This window comes from Calypte anna, chromosome 13, assembly GCF_003957555.1.
Source record: "Calypte anna isolate BGI_N300 chromosome 13, bCalAnn1_v1.p, whole genome shotgun sequence".
NCBI classification, from domain to species: Eukaryota; Metazoa; Chordata; class Aves; order Apodiformes; family Trochilidae; genus Calypte; species Calypte anna.
The window spans coordinates 6,642,016-6,656,610 of NC_044259.1; the positions used below are offsets into that span (position 1 = coordinate 6,642,016).

A 14,595-nucleotide genomic window follows, 5' to 3' on the forward strand; every position below is an offset into this window, starting at 1 on the left:
GGAATTCACTTGGAAGATGGTGATGTAAGACTGGTGGTTATGTTCGTCAAAAAAACACAAATCAGTAGGGGCAGAAAAGCAAAAAAAACAAATAAAACAAAACACAATTTAAACCCAAAACCAACAAACTCCAAGAGCTTTGATAGGTTATCAGACAGAACTGAGAAAAGTGGAAATCATGATCTCTTCAGCTGAATAATATTTTGTTTTCTAATACCAACAAAGATTTAAAGGTTTTACATATGTCTAGTCAATATTTTGTTCAGCTGTGATAGGGTACTCTGTTAAAAAAAAAAAAATAAATATGCTTTTCCCAACACAATTTGCTAGTGGATACTGAAAGGTACAAACACAAACTATTTGAAATTACAAAAGGAAAATGAACAACAGTTTTACCAGCCAAGAGTTCTACATACTCCACTTGAATACATTCTTTGGTATGAATCACTTAATGATACAACTACAGGCAGGTACATTCATTTTACTGATACTCAGTTTTTAACGTAAATGTTTTCAGAAAGTTTAACTCAAGAGATTATTTAAGTTATACATATACTGTAGGTCCTTACAAAAGCAATTGCTTCCCCATAAAACAGCTTAAATCAGAATCTTTCTGCATACAAGACCAGCAATTTTGATTGAAATCTCACTCTGAATCTTTAATAAATAATTGCTGCCTTTATGTTTTAACAAAACTGTTATCTAGTTAGTGTGTTATTGTAGCATAGATATCTGTCTCTAAAATGTCAGATGCTATATACGAAGTTCAGACATCTTTGTGTTCTAAAAAAAAACCCAATTCAATTAAAAAGTTAATAAAAATTTAACTCTACACCTAAAGATTTTCCATTAACAGCTATCTTCACCAGTAAGATTTTATTGTCCAGAACAGAAAGGTTCCTTTTTGTTCACTTAAAGTAAAAAAAGGAAGCCAGGAAGTTGCTGATACAAAATTATATCTTCCATTTATCAACAGTTAAAAGTCTGGCTGCAGTAGGAACCACATGAGCCTCCTAATACAGATTTGCCAATGAATTTGGTTATTGTACAGCCTAGGAGTAGAAAAGTAGGAAGTAGCAGTACACTCTTCCTATGATTGAACGTAATTGACTTTTAAATATCATTAAACCAAAGAAGCCAGCAAGGTATTACTGCTTTCTGGCCAATAAAAATTGCCAAGGACATCTATTCATTTAAAAAAAACACCTATTGCACACCAATAGTTTTGGAGACTGCTACCTGCCCTCATTCACACTCCATGTCTGAGGCATTATAGGACATCTTGTATTCCATTTCAAGTCTTTTAAATACAAATATTCTGTGAAGAATGGGCATAAATACCCTCAGTGGGATGCTGATACTCAGCATCAGACTTAAACATTTCAACATTACAAAACAAGTCTAGTGGGGGACTCGAGCTCACAAAGCATTCAGTAAAGCCTGTGCACAGAGATGGGTACTTTTCACTGCAATTTGAACACAGCTTGTGAACTAGAATTATTATGGATTTCTTTGTAAGTGTTCACTTGTGTCACATAACAGCAGACCAATGAAAACTGTATTCATTTCTAGGCATTTATGCTAATAAAAATTATTATCGTTAAGGGTGTCCTGGCACTTCCACTACAAATCTATTTTTCAGGAACATATATCAGCTATAATAAAATATTTTTGACTGAAACTTGGTATGAAAGGTCTCATATGCTTAATTCAGGAAACATTTCTACACCTTTGAAAAAAGCAATTTTGAAAGTAATATTTCTATCTACTTAGGTTGCTAAGCATTTCATCCTGCACAACCTAAGGTGTCACCTGCTACGTGATAAGAACATTACATCTCTAATTCTACTAGGTATGAAATTCCTAAAAGCATCTCTTCTCACAAAACATCAGAGCAACAGGACAGCATAACAGAGAGAGCATTCACATAAATTTTAGGAAGATTTCTGACCAATTAAAAGGTTTCCTTGGCCATTTCTGGACTTGCATGTTAGCACCACGATGATGCAATTCGTTACCAAACGCTGCTTTTCATTTGTAATGAAAAGTAATTAAAGATGTGCAAGTTTGTTTAATCCTAGTTCCTTCTTCCCTGTATGTTATCTAAAATAATAAATCAGTTCATAATAAAAAATAATGAAATAGTTACATTCCTAAATTATTTAATTTAAAAACTCAGCCTACCGGTCCTTAAAACTTATTTTGTTTTACTTAAATTTTATGACTCCTTCAGTGCACATCTTGTCAAAAAACATGGATTAACATTGATCCTCTGACACCAACAAGGGAGCCAATAGAGCCTATTGGGTCAGCAGTCCTTGAAAGTAAAAAAAGAACTTCACAATGCTCCACAACTCCTTCAGAGCTGAAGGGTCTGTTAACTTAAAAATACAGTTTATAAAACAACCAAATATGGATTAATCAATGGACCATAATGACTTCTGGACTCTTTGGTAAAAACTGTTATGCAAATAACAGCACATATATACCTTTACAGACCCTAAAGTATTAAGAATATTTCACTACTTCTGCTAAGTAGATGCAAGAATGTATTTTTTTTTTTTTTTACAAATTACCTTTTTAAAGGCCTATACAGAGAAAAACAAGCTAGAGCATTAATTTAATTCAGTTGAGAAGAAATGAATTCTGTTCCCTATATTAAAAAACAATTTAAACTTCCATGGAAAAAAATAATCTACAACAGAAATTAGGACCAGATTTTCAAAAGGGCTCTCCACCCATTGCATTGAATAGTTTTTCAAAAGGCTTTGGTATATTATTCAGATACTTGTTTTTTACGTTTTAATGAGTTGTTCCCACCGAGGAAAAAAATGGCTTAAAAGATATGGTTAAAAGAAATGGGAAATTTGCTAAATCATTGTTGTACCCTATGAAAGAATTTGAATAAGAAACACTTCTGAAAATGTAACCCACAAGAGCCACAGTCCTCAGATATCCCAAATATATGAAACCCACAGACTTCTCTGACCTCATACCAACTAAGTTTAGTGTGATCTTTACCTAACTCCATGCTTTCTGAACCATTTTTCTGCAAGATTCTCATCTAAAAAAATATTTTAAAAAAAGGCATTTTGCACATTAGGATCCTTCGCCCTATGCCAATGCAAAACAGCTTTTTAAGAAAACTGTGTTGAAGAAATAGTCCAGAGAGCAGACACCTGAACAAGGACTTTACATTTCAAGCAGATGGGTTTTTTAAATATGCATTCATTAGGGCAATTTTATATACTATATCCAAGGCCAAATTTCCCATAACGTTTTCTTCTACTTGTTCAAAATCTATAGAGGTGAATTTGTCTTTCAGCAATGAATCAGTGGTTTGTCTACATCAGAATCAGTGGAACTAACTCTGAACTGCCACATCTACTTCAATAGTACAACTGAAATGCAAAACGTGCTTTTCTCCCCCCCATGTAGATAAATTTCTCATTACTTGAAAACTAACAAATTAATCCCCCTGTCAGTATTTACAGAATAAAAATTAACAGGATTTAACCTTGATAGATATATGCAAAAAGCAGCTCAATGTAGACAGAAATAGCCCAGTTTCCTTGTTCTTTTAAGTCTGGGGACATGGGAAGAGCTCAGACTCAAAATGCTTTATTTTCCCTGTGATAACCTATATTAAATGTGAATTAAATTGTAGTTGGGAGAATCTTTGCATTGACTAGCTAATTTGGAAATACTTCACCGGATAATTTCCTTGCAAAGATCTTCATAGGCAAAACCTATCAAGTGAGAGCAGTGATAACTTCACAACCAGGCTTTCAGACAGCTAAAACTATAACTGCAAAGATGCCCCCTACATCACTATTCCTGTAAGCTCTGTGTTGGGCTGTTACAAGGCAATTGTACCTAGAATTGCTGTCAAGGTATGTGAACTGGGTGAGAAACCCCATAAAAGCACAGCAGGAATAATTACAATAAGCACAAAGGCTGCTTCTGTCCTGTTTATCTTTCTGTCAACCCACAGGATAACTACAAATTTCATGTAATTATGCACATTCATTTATTTTTCAGTTACAGATTACATCCATCCATAGTTGCCAAGTTTTCAGTATAAATACCACAGGACATTTGACTGTTTCTACAATTCTTAAACCTACAAACAAGATGCTCTCTTCCATTACTTAAAGGAGACATTTTAAAAATCATCTCATGGATGATGAGCCTTCTTTAAAATGAAGGATCCAAACCTTGCCAATCTAATTCATACAGCACTTGTAAAGACTACAAGACTTAAACACAGCTGAATGAGTGCTTAAGTGAAGGAGTGAAAGCTCCACTATAAATACTGCAGAAAGCTACACAAAGTATGAGAATAAAGAAGGGGGACAACTAAGGATTTAGTCATGGTGTACTGACAGGCTTCAGAGTCACTAAGAAGCACAAGTACAACCACTGGAACAGCTTCAACTTGTAACGAGTTTGTAAAGCACAACATAAAAATCTTTCATTCTACTACATGGCTCATCTATAAAGATTTTATGTGATTTTCAATAGAGAAGTTATGAAATAAAGTAGCCCATAACAGGAGCTAACAAAGAATGTGTTCCTTCTCCTGCATTAGAACCAAGACAGTGCCCATTAAAAAATATGACAGATAGATATATCTTTTCTTCTATGGCAGGAGCCAAATTACTTCAGTATTTATACGTCAAGTCTTTCTAAAAACAAGAAGGCAATAATTATTAATTCAATTGCACAAATCACCTCCAAGGCTCTCTCTTTAAATTACTGATAACCATCCCCTGCTCTGCTAAAGTGAGTGATCACTTTGAAAAATTACTACCACCAATGAAACAAGATTTTCTACTGATTAAAGTTTTGCAACACTGAAAGTGCAATTCAGTTGACAAACCACTTATAATGACCTTAAAAAGGAACAAGAATGTCATGCTTCCAGATGTATATAGATACATATATATATCTAATACATTATTGCTTAAGTAGCTTATGACAGTAGTTATAAACTCACTACACTCTTGCATATATTCTGGAGAAATAATTTCATACTGTGGTTAAGTATATTCTAGCAGAACCAGCAGGACAATTTCAACCCACATGTAGCACACCTCTAGGAACATCTGTTTTACTCCCCAAGAATAAATGCTTTGCTTGAACATGGAAGCCTCTTTATTTTACAAACCATGAAGCTAAAAAACAAAAATGCATAAATCAGAGACATGTAGTTACAGGAAATAGCAATCCATGCTAATGCAACTTACAAGTGCGAATAAAGCTCTTGTGATGTTATCCCAGACAATAACTGAAGGAAGAGGTGAAATGGCTTTCAGTAACAAGAGTTCTCACTTATATCACACATCACCTGTCCTGCATTCAGAGAAGTGGCTACAGACACCAATATAAGTCAATAGTATACAAGCACAGTAATTTTCCAAGAGCCAAATTTGTACTGTCTACTGAGAAATCCAATTTTGTGTGAAGAAATATATGCAACTTAGTCACAGGGGAAATAATAAAGTCCATGGTCTCTCATGGCAGGAAGTATTTAAGATTAAGAAAGCAACATCTTCCCAGTATTTCTAATATTTCCTTTTAATATATTTTCAGTCCTGTTCTCATCATATTCTCTTTATGGATCATGTACAGCAAGACATAAACTAGAAGGGATCATCAAATATATATTGCTGATACCATTTTCTTCACTTCTTTCTGTACCAGTATATATATGACACTTTTTCCTGTTGTATGATTTTCCTCTTAATTTTCTTTACCAAGACTTTTCCCAGTTTTCTGGTTTGGAACAACTCCATCCTATTTCCTGACCTCCTAACCCCCACTTCTTTTTTATATCACAAGTCATCTTTTCCCTTTTCACTGAAAGGTAATTGCTGCTACTTGAGAGGCAGCCATACCGCCCCTATTGCTTTACCCAAACTTATGTCACTTGAGCTTTGTCAATGTCTCCTACTGAAAATACTTTAAGAAGGTACGAAAGATTTTAAGAAAACCAATAGTGGGTCTCTGTTTTCAAAAGCAATTGAAAGTCAGAGATCTATTAGTGAAATACAGCTATGTCTGTGCTAGTGAAAATATTCTAGTGAGTAATATACTTGCTATTTATGCAACCTCAACATATAAATAATAATATAACATAAAGTGAAATATAAAAAGCTTCATTTTTTTCCTGAGCTTTGAAGTTATTAGGTTCTGTTGTGTAAAACTTGGAAGAAGAATATGCTAATAACTAAACATTTCCCTGATAGATGATTACAGCTCCTTTGTTTCTCCAACTCCCACCTGATGGGAGGATTATGCACTCCATCAACCCTAATGGCTCCCACTAAGACAAACCAATCCATTGTACCTACTTACCTCCATACACACACCAAATGTGCCTAAATCTGGAAAACAATAAGCAAACCAATACTGTAAATACTTGTTCTAATTCTTCCCTGCAAAATCCATGTGACCCAAAGCATGAACAGAGATAATTATACAATTTATTACCTCCAAAAGTGTGTAGTTCCTGGGTAAAAAAATACATTTCTCTCTTTTTAAGACATCCTTTACTGGAATCACAGGATAGCCACAGGGCAAGGAACAAAAAGGAAAAAAAAAAACAAAACAAAACAAGAAATGTTGACCTATTTAGTAGGTAATAAGCCAAGACATTCAAAATCACCACATGACTGACATTAACCAAAGAAATCCTCATGTCTCATCTAGATGGATCAAATGCATAACATGCTATGCAAAAGCTTCAGTACTGTCTAGGAAAGAAAATTTATTTCTCTACTTCTTAATGAAACTGTACCCATTTTAAAAAAGCAGTTTATGAGGGAACCTTTGGAAAGACAAGGAAAAAATAAGGACAATCTTGCTGTGCTGGAGATGAAAATGTAGAAATGCAACATCCAACCTAACATGGGTGATTTAGATAAATAAATAAAAACACTATTAAGCTCTTTGGAGATCTTATTTTTATAATAAGCAGTTAGTATTAAGGAAAACAAAGAAAAAATTCAAGTCCAGTGAGGAATACCTAGAAACTCTCTTGAGAACATTACATTAGACTCACTACAATACAACTATTCTTGCATGATATCAAATTCATTAGTCCAGGAAAGCAATTTGAGTTGCTTTCACACCTCTCTATGTTTGTTTTCCATTGTTAGCTGAACAAGAGAAAACTTAAGAAGAATCTACAGTATAACTGGCATAAAGCATACACTCGATGATACTGCAAGGCCTGATCCAGAAAAAAAAGTGGAATTAAACATAATCATTATTGTACTGCATAAAATCATTACCTGAGGTATATTATTTCTTTGCAAAAAAACCCAAAAACCCACATTAAAAAAACAAAAAAGGAAAGAAAAAAAGAAAACATGAGTCCAAGCAGTCATGGCATTTGTCAACTGCCACATGTACCTGAAGTTCTCACTTTTTTCATGTGCATTCCCCAGAGCTGGACAGAATTATGTTCACAAGTACCAGTACTTAGAAACCATTTTTGAAAACCAAGGTATGTACCAGTTGAAGTTTCTCACTACAAAAGGTTTAACAGCTTAACAGCTTACATTTTCAGCTCTAGTGCATACAAGACGCATTTGGAAGGCAGCTGCAATGCCTGTTACACTATGACTTTGCTATGATGTATTTATCTTCTCTTTAAGAATTCAAAGCAAACATTAATATTCTTGAACAGCCTAAACACATATTTTCTAACACAGCAACTCTAAATTCAGATGTTCCAAGTAAAAACTTTATTATCTACTTTATGACACTGGAGACAAGTCTTCTGCCTGCAGAGCAACACAAATACATATGGTATTGGGAATGTGTAAGCACTGGAAGAAAAAGATAAGGATGAAAATTTTCAAGTAAGTTAACACTGGAATTAAAATCAATGATCTCAAGCTAAATAACTATGATTGCTTAGCCTTCCTCCCAAGGCTAAAAGTTTGATCCCATTAATGTCAATACATGACCACAGGCAATGATTCGTCTTCATCTTGAGCCATTGGTGTCTGCCATGACTAAAGGCAAAGCAACAGCAAACCCATGGCTCACAAAATAGGTCCCTACATCCAATCAATGGTTTTCCTCTCAGTTCTGCCCCAAATTCTGGTTACTTTTCAAGGAAAAAGTTAAGCCCTTGCACACTAGTATTTTGTTGTCTGTTTGCATGGCTCCTCTTTTATTTCAGGCCTGTCAATTGGTTCTTGCTATGCTATACAAACCATTGTAATATGATCTATATACAGCATGCTAAATTTTGCTGTTAAGCAGATGAGGAAAATAATCTTGGTTTGTAATCTCTTCTAAAACTTCAAATGAAAAATAATATGCAAAATGAATGCCTGGTTTTAAGAAATAGGTAGTTTCTTAGAGTAAAACAAGCCTAGAGCTTAAATGCTTGAGTGACAAAATTGCCTGTACAGTTGCCCCCAGCTGACCCCTGCAGCTCTGCAGACAGTCTGGAAAGGATTTTCTGACAAACATAAAACATTTCATTATAGATACACAACAAAATGACTAGAATACTAAGAATAATACTCAGTTTCATAGCTAAGCTGTTAAGTGTCAGATCACAGTGTTCTGATTTACTATCACCTTTAATTGGACATCATATTTCTAGAAATCATTGAAGAAAAAAAAAAAAAAAAGATTTGCAAGAATATTATCAACCTTGTCTCAAAAACATTAGGCACTACCTTCTGGTTTTGAAGACACACAAGGATATAACACTGACCTAGTAGATTGCAGTTCCATCAAGAAAATCCTCATCATTCCCACACTCCTCATGGCTGTCTAAGAAATAACTGCAAGTCTGTGTCTCCTACCCACAGCTCTTTTAATGAAAAGATTAAAATACAAAGCAATTTTCTTTCTTTGCACCTAAAGTTCCTGGATGTGGAACTGAATGAATGTAGAATTACAAGTTCAGTGAAAGTCTGGAAGCCCATTTTAGCCCCAGAGAAATATTTCCCATGTAATGTTGCTCAAGAGGAAATTACTCAATTTTCCTGTACCTTCAAAAAAACAGCTCTATCAAGCTCTCCATCACTGAGACCTCCCAGTCTCACAGTACAACCACCAGTAATATCAAATTAGGTCAAGGGCTATGTTTTACATTATGAAAAAATTCCTGTACATCACAAAAAACATCCAATTTGAGAAGAAATGATTGAAAAGTCATTCAGTGCAATGTGTCTGAGAACCCAAACAGGACACCAAGGAATTAAAGTTCTTTTAGTGTAGAATGGATCTTAACACACTGGTAACACCCAAAATATTATTTTTAAATGTATCATTACAGGTGCAGCCGTAACCTTAAAATGACATCTGTATTTAGAAAGGTGCTGCCTTAAAACATCTTCAAGAAAGGAAACTTACAACTTAATCACTAATAACAAATATTTTAATAAAAATGCATTTCGTATCAGTTACTGATAATATCTTTCATTTTGCTCTTTTTGTACAAATTCCCTAAGAGTAGGAAACCTTAGACAAATAAAATGTAAATTAAGGTTAAAACTTCAAAACTTGACCCCAAACATTTCCAAATAAGAAAAACAAGTGTTAAAAAAGTTTCATCAAGAATAGCTTCTTCTATAGCATCAATCTGAGACTTCTCCAGTTTTCTCCACACTTCACCAGACCCCAGGGAATGAATGTGAAACACAGAAAGTGTTACCAAGCTATGAACAAGTTCAGTGTTTGAGCACAGTTCGAACTGTTTTAGATAAGAGAAGTAAACATTCTGAAAAAATAAACTTGTAAAATCATTGCCTCAGTCATATATAGATATAAAAAAAATAAAAATAAAAAATTGTAAGCTTTGGATAATACACACAGAAGTAAAAAACAGTTTTGGTTTTTGCTTTGGGGTTTTTTGTTTGTTTCTTTTGGTTTTCCTTTTGTTTTTTTCCTTTCTCAAACCCGCACTTCCAGGACCAAAAGGCAAAGTGCATTTCTAATACCACACAAGCGGAACCAAGACACGCATGCAGACAGGTTGGAAGCCTCCATCCCGCTTCCCCAGGAAGCCCAAGAGGTCCAGCCGTAGGATAGGGAAGGGGGGGAAGATGAGGGGACTGCGCGGGAGCGGTTCCCTGCGCGCATCCCCGCGGAGCGGCAGCGCTGCCAGGTGGCGGCGGGGTGGCGTGCGGGCGCGCGGCCGGCAGGGGGCGCCGTTGCTCGCGGGAAGGCGGCGCTCGGGAGCGCGGGCGGGCCGCGCCGGGGGAGCTGCCGCAGGAACCGGCCTGGAGGCTGCGATGCCGCTGCCACCCCGCAGCTCCCCCCGCAACCCCTCTGCCCACCGACCACCCTGGGGGGCACACACGAACCCTCCCCCCCCCTCACCCGCCCCAGCCCAGCCGAGCCTCTAGGAGGAGGCGTGTGCCGCCCCGGCGGAGCTTCGGGGCAGGAGGCCGCCGCAGGTCCCCCGCACGCCCTCGGGCACCGCTCGCCTTGGCAGGGCGGGGGGAAGGGACGGCCACCCCTCCGAAAAGCAACCGGCCCCAAACCTAAATACTCACCATATTGACTTCTGAGACCATATCTATACTGGCAATGTCTATGTTCATGCCCACAGCTACCGGGGGACCTGCAAACCGACAAGATGGTCCGCAATGTAAGCTCCAAGAACTTAACTCATTCTTATCAGTCAGCAGGGCTCAGACAACGCAGAAACGGCACGGTTGTCTCAACAAAACCCGAAAAGTCAGGAGGAAGGCGAGAAGTGCCCCCCACCCGTCCCCTCCCTCCCCCGCTCTCCCAGCACCAGGCTCCCACCGACCGGCGGGGAAGGCGCCTTTGCCCCGGGCTCCCCCCACCAACCCCGCCGGGGCTTTATGTAACCGCACACACGTGCGCACGGCGGGGGGCAGCGGGTCGGGACCGGAGGGGTGCGGGGGTGCAGGGGCTCCCCCTCCTCCTAGGCCGGCAAGCGCGGCTCCGGCCTCCGCGACCCGGCTCCCCCCCCTTCCCACCCCTGCGCTGTTGCGGAAGGGGCAGCCCAGGGGACAGCGGGCAGTGAGCCCCGGGGGTAGGGGTGGAGGCAAGGGACGCCCACACGTCCGAAATCAACAAACTTGTTGGAGGCAAGAGCACACAGGGGGTTAAATGACATTTTTGTATCAGTTAACAGCACATCTTGTACTCAAAAATAGTAACTGTGATCACAGGCACATTAGGCTGAGAGGAACAAACGCTGGGTGAACTTAAAGAGATTTGTATCTCGATAGAACAAATTAAACAAGGGTTCGATTACAGGTTAAAAAACTAACACATAAAAAAATCAAGGGACCGATTACAAATATGCAAGATATTTGAGTGATCACATTAAGGCATCTTGGGCTAAGAAAATTGAGTAACAACGGGCTTAACTTTGGATCAGCTTGAGAAAATGGCAACACACACACAGTGCAAAGCAACAGCACCCACAACCCGTTAAAACCACGCACACCAAAGGAGCACAGCCCGATATGTAATCTCCCCTATTCAAAACCGGTCAAATTACCTCCAAAATCTGGCCTCAAGCGAATGTCGTAGCCCTTCAGCAGTCTATCCACGGTCTCTTTTACCAGTGACATATTACTAGGGTCATTAACACTAAAGAAGAAAAGAACACTATTATTTCTTAATTCTCAAACCCAAACTGTACCTCTCAGCGGCAGCATGCGGTGCCATTCAAAGTAAAGCAAGAGATACCTTCATCACTTACCTCTGTGCACACACCACGGCTATTATTAAAGGGAATGACCAAATCCCAAAGTAACCCTTTTTCCGGACTCTCAGCATCCCTTTAGCTTTTTATATGATTTAGGATTTCAGTGAAGAGAAGAAGAGATCCAACTTATTCTGGCCAGTGCAGTAATTCTAATGTGAAGCGCATGCGCACGGCGTACCACAACATCAAAAGGAGCAGTGGTTGCTGCTGGAGATGGGAGCAAATTTCCTTGCCAAAAAAAAAAAAAAAAAAAAAAAAAAAAAAATTAAAGGGGAAGAAGGAAATGCTTTTTTTTTAAATATATATAGAGAGAGTCATCCACAGGAGAGTCGACAATAATTTTTTGCTGTCCTTTTTGTTAATATAGAATATAAAACAAAGCAAGGAGACAAGTTTTAGGAGTTGCAGGGTACAGCAGCTTTGCAACCTACTTTAAGGGGGAGGGGAAGGCGGGGGCTGGACGGACGCGGATTAGACAGAGGGAGAATAGGTTAAAATAGGCACGGTGTACGTATGGTGCCAGGGGCAAGTGGGGGGAAAGGGGGTAGGCTTAACTTTTCGGTCCCTGGAAAGAACTGCTTGAGGCGAGGTGAGGGCAAAGGAGCCGGCGCTTGCAACGGGGGCTGGCTGTGGGGGAGGAGAGGAGATAGGCACTTACAGTATTTCTCACAAAGAAAAAAAAATAAAAAAGAAAGATGACGAATAGTTTCTTGTAAGAGCGGATTAGACTCTTTCTTTTCCAACTGTGCTACGAGGCGCTGTTCCAGGAGCAGAGGCACTGGGGACGAAGAGGGTCGTCGGCTCCCGCCGCCGAGCTCCCACGGGTCATTTGCTGGTGCTGGAGCGGCAGGCGCGGAGCCCCCGCGGCCTCGCTCCCCCCCCAGCCGGGCCCGCCGGCACATTTTCCATAGATCGACCGATGTTTAACCCAGGGATGCAAGTTCCTCAGGTAGAGCTAAGCACGGCCAGGGGACTGGGGGATGGAGAGAGGAGGAAAGGCAGTCAAGCTTTTAATGACCATCCAGACCCGCTGCAGGTTCACAAGCCCACTTACCTTCGTAGGTAAAACACTTGAGGTCTTCAAATGCAGCGTGTGATCCAATTAATGCCTCGGAAGAAACCGGAGACGAGCGGAAAGCTGATTTGGGGGTGCTTTGACTGACATTTAAATCCTGAGCAGGAAAAAAAAAATAGAAAGGAGAGAGAGAAGGAAAAAAACACAAAAAACCCCCAAAAAACAAACCAATAAACCAAACAACACCCCGAAACCCAACAAACACCGGAGTTAAATTATTCCTCGCAAATCTCCCTTGTGCTCGTAGGTCCTTTCACACCTCCACCTCATCCTCACGCACATACCCGCCCAGCCCCGCAGATCTGTGCTGCTTCGCCGAGCCAATCTGGGCGTGCACACGTCCTCGGCCGGCCCGGGCTGAGTGGGGAAGGGATTTGGAACACTTGGGGCGTCAATTAACAAAAGAAATCTTTAACTCGCTGCGGGAGGATGGAGAAGGAAGAAAGAAAAAAAACATCAACACACAGAAAAAAAAAAGGGGGGGTGGGGGCTGGTGGTGGGGAGGGATCAGGGTGAGGGTATCGCACAGAGAGCCAGGCGGGATGAAGGACCCGCGCACTCCGCAGCACAGCTCGGTCCCGCACGCAGACAGCTGAGGCGGTCCGGTGCTCCCCGCCCTGCCCCGCCGCCCCCGGGCCGGGCCACCGCCTCCCGCCGCCCTGTGTACTCGGGGTGCCCCGCGGGTGCTCGGCCCCGAGCCCACACACAGGCGCACGGCGACCCGACAACCGGAGGAGTCGGGAGGGGTGCGGAGCCTGGGGGCGGGGGGGGGGGGTTTGCTGCCCGGAGAGAAGGAAGAGGCAGTGGCTGCTAGGGAAGGCGGAGGGAGGAAGGGCGGACAAAGAGGCGGTGGGATGAAGCCTCACCTGGGGGAGCGAGGAGGCGGAGAGCAGGGCGCTGCTCCCCAGAGCCGCTAAAAAAACGAACGGCAAACCCGTAAAAGAGCCGACAGCCCCGAAATGCAGGCAGCCATTTAATACGGAGCGGCAGCTACCTTGGCTGGAGCGCTAAAGAGGGGGGCGGGGGGGGAAGCCCCGCAGCATCCACCTGCCGCTAAAGGGGGCCAGGGCAGCCCCCGCCCCGCGGACACACACAGCGGCGGCGTTTCCAGTGGGATGAACACAACGCACCCCTCCCTCCCTCCCTCCCTCCTTCCCCCCTCCCCCACTGTCAATGCCTTAAACCACCACGTTGTGCCTTTGAGATCGGGCAAGTATCCGCTTGTGTTTTTCTTCCAGGAAAAGAAAAAAAAAAAAAAAAGACTTCCTTCGGGTGCGTGTGTGGGGGAGGCTGGGGGGAGGGGGAGCTTAACGGCACTTATTTCACCAGCTTCGACATTTATAAAAATGGGAATTGCACAGAGGAGAAAATACACTTTGCCAGATGAAAGAGACAAGATAGGGTCTCTGATAAATATAAAAATCTTATTTGTGTATTCAAAAGAAAAAATCCAAACAACTAAGTTTAAAAAGGGTTAAGCTTTTGCTACTTTTACACGCACACACCATTTTTCAGCTTTCTATTCCATAGCCTATGTTACAAAGCCACTGTGCCTGTTCACCAGTGGAGGTTTCTGTTCTCACACAGCCAGCCTGCTTCACTGCCAAACCTCTTGAAATATAGCACAGAAAGGAAGATGGTGGATACTCCGTGCAGTGACTCATTTTACTTTAGATGTATAATAGATACCTTTTTTTTTTTCCTTCCGCAATCATATGACAAGAACAGGAGGTCTCAAGGTAAAACCACTTCATTCCTGCCCTGTGGAACTAACAGGCAAGAGCTAACTTTAGAC

At 40.8% G+C, this 14,595-nt stretch overlaps 1 protein-coding gene across 3 annotated transcripts in view; it reads right to left on the minus strand.

Moving 5' to 3' along the window:
• GABRB2 (gamma-aminobutyric acid type A receptor beta2 subunit) overlaps positions 1–13,169 on the minus strand; it is a 127,257-nt gene extending 114,088 nt beyond the window's left edge. For 2 of the 3 annotated variants that reach the window (XM_008498703.2, XM_008498702.2), the window contains exons 1-3: positions 11,720–11,796; positions 11,516–11,607; positions 10,533–10,600 (exon numbers count right to left, since the gene is read on the minus strand). In XM_008498703.2, coding sequence (XP_008496925.1) covers positions 10,533–10,600; positions 11,516–11,607; positions 11,720–11,796 — 237 coding nt within the window. Of the gene's footprint in view, positions 1–10,532; positions 10,601–11,515; positions 11,608–11,719; positions 11,954–12,779; positions 12,898–13,084 lie in introns of those variants that run through there. The other variant, XM_008498701.2, reaches the window with a different exon arrangement.
• Between the last annotated feature and the right edge of the window lie 1,426 nt (positions 13,170–14,595).